Raw genomic sequence first — 7,161 nt, forward strand, 5'->3', positions numbered from 1 at the left:
TGGCGCCCAAGCTCTCCAAATTATACTATTAAAATTCCTGCATGTGGAGTCATAAAATTGCGCTTGGTAGGCTGACTGAGTTGTGTACTGGCCACTCATAGTAAACTTCCACTTGATAAGGTCGGAGGTATTGTGCATTAAGCGAAGCTGATTTACCTCGCACCATAATTGACAATATTCATGTATGTGCGCGGCAAGGATTTGATAGGGTCCAAAGGATTTGAAGTTGAGCTTATGATGTGCATGGGGCATGACAGAAGCTTGGACATAGGGCTGCAGCTTGAGGTAAACACAATCATTTACTGCAAAGCTGTGTTCCGAGCGGTTGTTTTTGTCTGCTTGGCGTTTCATACGGCTTTGCGCACAAAGTAGGTGCTCATGCCTCATGAACCAATTCTTGCATTACTGAGCGCTCCCGAAGCCAGCTAGGAAGGTAGACTAGCAGTCACTATGTCATTAACAGACAAGCCAAGACATCTGGGCTGGCGGCCGTATAGAACCTCGAAGGGTGATCGACCAAGGGAGGAGTGAAAACGTGTATTATACTAGTATTCAGCCGCGGCCAACCAATCTTTTCGCTTCTTTGGACATGCACTGATAAAGCACCGGAGGAATGACTCGAGACATTGATTAACACCGTTTGGTTTGTTCGTTAGTTTGAGGATGGTACGACGAACCGTGCTAGACAGTTTGAAAAGGTGCTACCAAAACTGTCTCGTGAAGATGGGGTCTCTGTCGGAAACAATTGCCAAGGGAAGTCCATCCAGTTTGTAGACCTGTGCCATGAAGAGTTGAGCCCTGAGCTTCCAAATATGGAGGGTATATTGGAAGCACTGAGCTTCCAAATGTTAGAGGAAGCCCAGGCCGACCACCCCTATCTGGCTGGATCGCACCAGTGCGCGTCCCTACACACCCACGCCAGGTCGTCAGGTGTGCCCCCTGCCCAGTGCCCATGCACCAGGTCAACCTCTCCCACATGTGTCAGTCAAACTCTCGGTCTAACAACCAACCTCCCACGTGGGACACAAGGCATAAATTGTGGTTCTATTTTTTATGCGCAAATAGCGTAAATAGTCCACAAAAATAGCGTAAATAGTTCACAGAGATAGCGTAAAAACCCTGTCCAACCACTCGACCACGTGCACATGCGCAGTGCGTGCATGCAGATCCTATTTTTATTGTAGATCCGATAATTATGGCAGATCGTAGGAGTTTTATTGCATGTACGTAAATTTTGGATCACATTTTCATTTCCATTGCATGCATGCAAAAATTAGATGACTTCATGAATATAGGATCACTCCAACAGTCATGCAACTAGGATCGTTAGAACCAGTTTATTATATTTGCTGATATTAATTATGTTATATGATGTAGATATTTATGCAATTCGGTACACTACGTAAAAATCTTTTTCCTACTACATGTGCGTAAATTTAGGATGACAGGAATGTGCGATGAAAGGAAATTGATTGGTATGCATGGAAACAATAAAATCTTATTTTAAATGCTGCATTTTCTTACATAAATATAGGACCACTCTAACAGCCATGCAGTTAGGCTCGTTACAACCAGTTTATGATATATATTGATACTAATTATGTTACACGGTCTTGATATTTATGAAATACGGAACGCTGCACGTGGTACACTGGTATACACATCTCTAGATTCGAGCGTAAAAACCTTAAGTTTTGAGCGTAAAACCCCTCAGTTATGTCCATAAATACCGATCCATGTGAGAGAGGTTGATAACTCTAATGTGTTGTATTCAGGATCCTATTTTTTGTGATACATCCAAAAAGGGTGTCGAATGCATGCAATTTTTATTTTTATGCAGATCCAAAAATTATGGCAGACCTTGGGAGTTTTCAGTGCATGCGCGTAAATTTTTGATGATATTTTCGTTTGCACTTCACGCATGCAAAAAATATGATGACATGATCACGCGCATAAATTCTTATACAAAGTCGCATAAATATATACACCGTGTAGCATAATTGATAAAAAACATAATATCGATTCAACTAACAGCCCCTGCGGGAATTTGGGATAATTTTATGGCAGACGTAGAAATCGTATTCATCGTCGTAAAAAATCATCACTTGAATACATAAATAGTGTAAATAGCAGGCATAAAAACATAATCATTGTTGGCATAAACATGGATCAGATAGTTCGTCGCTAGAGGACGATCCTGAGGCCGCTAGATCAAAGGACGCCACCGAAGCCACCAAATCGGAGGAGTTGGTCATTGAAGGATGCTAGAGCCACCCACGCCTCGCGTTGTCGCCATCGCTGGAGACGACCGCGCCTCGCACGACCGCCGGAGCGACCCGCGTGTCCCATGGCCACCACCGCCGCTGCCGAAGCCTACCACGTCTCGCGCAACCACCGTCGCCACCCGCACTGGGGTGCGCCGCCGCTTGCCCGGCCGCCTCGAGAGCGCCGCCGCTTGCCCGCCCGCCTCGGGAGCGCCGCCGTCGCGTGATCCTGGGGGAGTGCCACCGCCGGCCCCCGGGATCGCCGCCACTCGCACGCCCGAGAGAACCACCACCGTCGCTAAAACCTAATTCCAGCGACCTGTGGGTGTTTTTATAGCCACCCGAATCTGGTTCGGCTGAACCGGATGGCACCGGGGGCCAGGACTTCATCTAGTTATTGGAAGCCTAAGACTTATAATATGTAAACTATATATATAATAATAGAGAATTTTCTTTAAATATAGAGTAAAATTCTAATATAAGAGCAACTCGAAAAGATTAGCTAAATGTACCGATTTAGCTACTCTCTAAAATAGATTTCACAAAAATAGTAGACTAATAAAACAGACTCTGTAAACCAACTGACTGAATGGTGAATGAAACATGCTATCTAAAAATAGAGAGCGAAGATGGATAAATGAAGAGGTACTAAATTTGAAAAGCAATTACATAGTTTGTGAGAGATGTTTTTCTTTTAATAGTAGCCATATTTATCTTTATAAAATGCTAGTCTATTAAAGTTGCTCTAAGGTGGTGGAAGATTTACAACCCACTTGAGTCTTGCATGAGGACTGATAGTCAAAATAACGTTAGATTTTCATAGAATTTTAACTCAGAACCTCAGTTTTAGGTCTTGTTCGGTTATTTATATTTTATGCAGATTGGATGAGATTAAAAAAATTATGAAATATTGTAAATTGTTTGAAATTTAAACCCACTTAATCACAACTAATTCATATGAATTGAGAGTAAAACAAAATCTCTTAGGCCATGTTCGTTTGATCCTAAAACTATAGGAATTGAGGGAGATTGAAAGAGATTGAAGAGGATTTTGACTTGTAGGAGATTTAATCCCTTTCAATTCATATGGATTGGCACAAAACGAACAAAGCCTTAACGGGCCTCTGCTGGGTTGAATCCGCGCCTCGTACAAAAATGGGTTTGAGAGAATGCCCCCTCGTCTATATAAACCCAACCTCGAAGATTCGTCTCTCCCGAAACCCTAGCTCACTTAACGCCGCCGCGGAGCTGCTCCGCGCCCCCGACGCCGGTAAGAAACAAGAGAGAACATCTGTCCCTCGTCTTCTTCCTGACGCGATCGTTCATCGCTCGATTTTTTTTTTGGAACCGATGGTGGAACCACAGGTGATTAGGAGCAGGAGCAAGAGGGGTTCGGAATGGCCAAGTCTAAGAACCACACGGCGCATAACCAGTCGTTCAAGGCGCACAAGAACGGCATCAAGAAGCCCAAGCGCCACCGCCAGACCTCCACCAAGGGGGTACGTGCTTCCCTTTCATTGCAGTTGTTCGCCTCTCAACATGCTAGTAGATTTGAATTCGAAAGCTACCCTTTCGCTGAAACATGATCATATTTATTATGTGGCCTGTGGCCTGTGCCCGAGTGCAAATGCAGTAGTTTTGTTTGTAGCATGCCTTGATGCTATCATTACTAGATGCTCCTATTTATACTAGTTTTCTGTTGTTCCTTCGAAATTGCCTTGCTGACTGCCGTGTTATTTTTGACGAAATATGCTGCAAATGTATTTGTTTTATGTGTCTAAGATTCATTATCATCCATTTAAGCATAGACATAAAAATCAAGAGCTAAAACGACTAATATTTTTGGATGTGAGTATTTTATTGTATTGGCGTCTTATTTTTAAAATATTACCATGACATGAATGTCTTTATATATTAATCTTGTTGCATACCTTCTGGTATCATCGAAGTTTTGCCAGCTACTTAGCTATTTTAGTTGATATTTGACTGAATTCTTATGCTACAACTGATGTTTGCCTACAGAATGAGTGCTATTGACACTTTAAATCTCAGGCTATGTACTTTGTTTGACCAAAAAAATTGTTTGCACAACAAATTAGTATGTATGATGATCTCTAGTATTATTGGTGTTTCATCTTCTGATTTCAATTGTGTGTTTTTTTAATAATTTTTTACTTATTCTTTATCTGCTGAAACATTATAATTGTTTTCTGAGGAAGGTTTAGGTAGTTTAATATTGACTATTTTTACTTGCATTTTTTTGACATAAATATTGTACTCTGCTGAAATTTCATTTTTATTTCCTGTTTGCTGTGTCTGTTTGCTTAATATGCCGTTTTGGACTGGGTTTTATGATCTATTAATGATCTCTTTTGTGTGCTTTTAGATGGACCCCAAGTTTCTGAGGAACTTGAGGTACTCAAGGAAGGGCAATAAGAAGAGTTGTGAGGCTGAGTCAGAGGAGTGAGATGATGCCTGAGTTTGTGGCGACAAATGCATCTCTTGTATCGTTAGGGTCTTAGTTGTGAACTTAATTTTCACATCTGTATGATTAAAAGAGATTCATCAATTGGTACTGAAGTGTTGTTTTTTTGTCTTGTTGCCTATCTGGAGTTTATTTAACTAAAATCATCAGTTGTGTCCTTGAGAATCGGGCACTTAATGTATCATTTTCGGTTCTCTGTGACCTGTGCTGTTATCTCCAATTTACCTGTTGATTTCTTGCCTTACACTGTCAATTTCTTGCCTCTTCATGTCGGTAGTTTGTGGCTTTGGTGACACAGCCTCCCAGTGCTAACCTGTGATGCGAGTGAACATGCTTTGCTTTCGCAATTGTCTCATGAGCTTCATCTCTGATGCCCCGTTTGGATGCTTGAATTGAATTCCATTCTAATAATATTAATTTAGTCATCTATCAATTAAGTTAATATGGTTTTAGGCAAAATATAACTGTATATTATTATTAAAAAGATGTTTGAAATATTTATGTGCTACATTTTTACTAAAGTCGATGAGTGTCCTATAAATTGCAGAGTAGAAATATATTCTACTAATACATAAAATTATTTTTCATCTTTCACCTATGATTTTAAATTATACTTATTTCTGAATTTTGAAAAGTGGTGGAATGTCAAATTTCAAGTCAAATATGTTACTTTGTTAAGTAAATTTTAATTTCTTTGAAATAAATGGATCCAAATAGCCTGAAAGGTATACTATCAAATGGCAAAGCCACATCGACTGCCTGCTCTGTTTTGCATCACAAAATCTTGATCTTAGCAGTCATATTTAAAAACACAGTAAATAAGCCCAGCGATAAGAGGCCAGCCGTGCCTGACTGTTCTGCTCAATTTCACAATCTGAAGGTGACGTCACGACTCACGACCCTGTTGCAGCTTTTTTCCTTTTCAGGTTTGTTATGCATAACCAATCTTCTTTGAAACTCAATTTTTTTCCATAGACGAGCATGTATAGCTAGGGTGAAACCTCGGAATTCAAATGGATCTATTCAGGTTTCCTTCTATTCACAAAGTTTTCCGTTTGCCTCTCCAACATTGGCTACACTGGTTTCCTTAGTTCGCTTTAGATTAAAGCTAGTTGTTTGAACTCCTGCAACTACAATCCATAAAGATAAAACACTGCAGAAGTCGATACAGATTAAATCTAAGCGAACATGTTGAATGTTTGGTCAACAACGTCGGCCAATTAACAACGTGACATGGATATGTGCTCAGCTCAGTGTGTCGGTATCATGGGTTTTGTGAACAACAACCTCTGTTTCTAGTTCCAGTTATGATCAAGCAGGAGAAGCGTGTTTATGCGGTAGCGATGCTGATGGTGCATCGTTGTCATTTTAAGACTATCTCCAGCAGCTTATTCATACTCATACCCATATTCAAACATCACTCTGCAAACAGTGCAGTCTACAGTGCATATGTTATGTATGGCCAAACCTATGTTAGGCGCAATAGGGCCAAGGCTGCCCAGGTGGGGCCCAAGGCCCGATAGCTAATAGATAAGCTCTATCTAGTTAGTTATACTTATCCAAAGTTAGTAGATAGACTTAGATCAACTCTATCTAGATAGTTATACTTATCCAAAGTTAGTAGATAGACTTGAGATAGCTCTATATATAGATCTGTAAACTCTGGAATAAAGATAAGCAGAATTCCAATCTATTCTGGCTTCGCAGAGGGAGCCAGAGTCTCCTGTGATCTTCTCCCTGCGTGCAACCCAGCCAGGATCACGACGGCGCCCCAGCGCCGCCGCCCTGGTCGCACCAAATCCCCTCCCTACAATCTACGCAATCTGTCCGGTAGAATCCGTAGTTCTACCAATCTGGTATCAGAGCACTCGACGATCATGAGTTCCTCCAAGTCGCTGTCACCGGGACAGCAGCCGCCGCCAGCCTCAAGCCCGCCCGCAGCGCCGGTCGTCTCCTTGGCCGCGGTCCCTGCGCCGTCGGAGGCCATGGCGCTCGGCCCTCCCGGCGCGGCCATCAACCAGCAGGCCGCCCCCGCGCTTACACCGGCCCAGATCGCGGCGTCCTTGGCGGATCTCAGCCACGCCGTGCGCGATATGCAGATCACCATGAACGCCATGCTGACAGGCCACCTCCCCTTCCCCAATCCACAAGCCGCCCATCCACCCCAACCGCCGCACCCGTCCCTGACAGCGCAGCCACCGCCGGCCGCACTGCCCCCACCCACGCAGCCACCTGCGCCACTCCCTCCACTCGCCCGGCAACCAATTTCTTACCAGTACGACATGCCGATCGACCCCGGGCCTTCATCCACCGCATCACCGACCACAGCCTCCATCCATATGATCCGCTTCCCACCGTCCCCATCCCCCATCCCATCTTGGGCGTAGGGCGCGCCTACGGTTTCACCACCAG

At 43.2% G+C, this 7,161-nt stretch overlaps 1 protein-coding gene across 2 annotated transcripts; it reads left to right on the forward strand.

The window, feature by feature from the left end:
• The first annotated feature begins 3,448 nt into the window (after positions 1 to 3,448).
• LOC100281996 (60S ribosomal protein L29-like) lies at positions 3,449 to 4,986 on the forward strand. Of its 2 annotated transcripts, none has more exons than XM_035961452.1 (3): positions 3,449 to 3,534; positions 3,638 to 3,763; positions 4,651 to 4,986. In XM_035961452.1, the coding sequence occupies exons 2-3, from the start codon at positions 3,662 to 3,664 to the stop codon at positions 4,729 to 4,731; spliced, it is 183 nt and encodes a 60-aa protein (XP_035817345.1). In that variant the 5' UTR covers positions 3,449 to 3,534; positions 3,638 to 3,661; the 3' UTR covers positions 4,732 to 4,986. The 2 variants fall into 2 exon arrangements, with proteins under 2 accessions (XP_035817345.1, NP_001148383.1); NM_001154911.2 differs by having other exon boundaries at positions 3,478 to 3,534; positions 3,630 to 3,763; positions 4,651 to 4,950.
• The last annotated feature ends 2,175 nt before the right edge of the window (positions 4,987 to 7,161 follow it).

Source organism: Zea mays, chromosome 8 (genome assembly GCF_902167145.1).
Source record: "Zea mays cultivar B73 chromosome 8, Zm-B73-REFERENCE-NAM-5.0, whole genome shotgun sequence".
NCBI classification, from domain to species: Eukaryota; Viridiplantae; Streptophyta; class Magnoliopsida; order Poales; family Poaceae; genus Zea; species Zea mays.

What these genes read in the sequence shown, in the direction of transcription:
- LOC100281996 (XM_035961452.1), top strand. Translation starts at nt 3,662, where the DNA reads ATGGCCAAGTCTAAGAACCACACGGCGCATAACCAGTCGTTCAAGGCG. An exon ending in GCCAGACCTCCACCAAGGGG is followed by an intron (nt 3,764 to 4,650) that starts GTACGTGCTTCC and finishes GTGTGCTTTTAG; the next exon opens with ATGGACCCCAAGTTTCTGAG.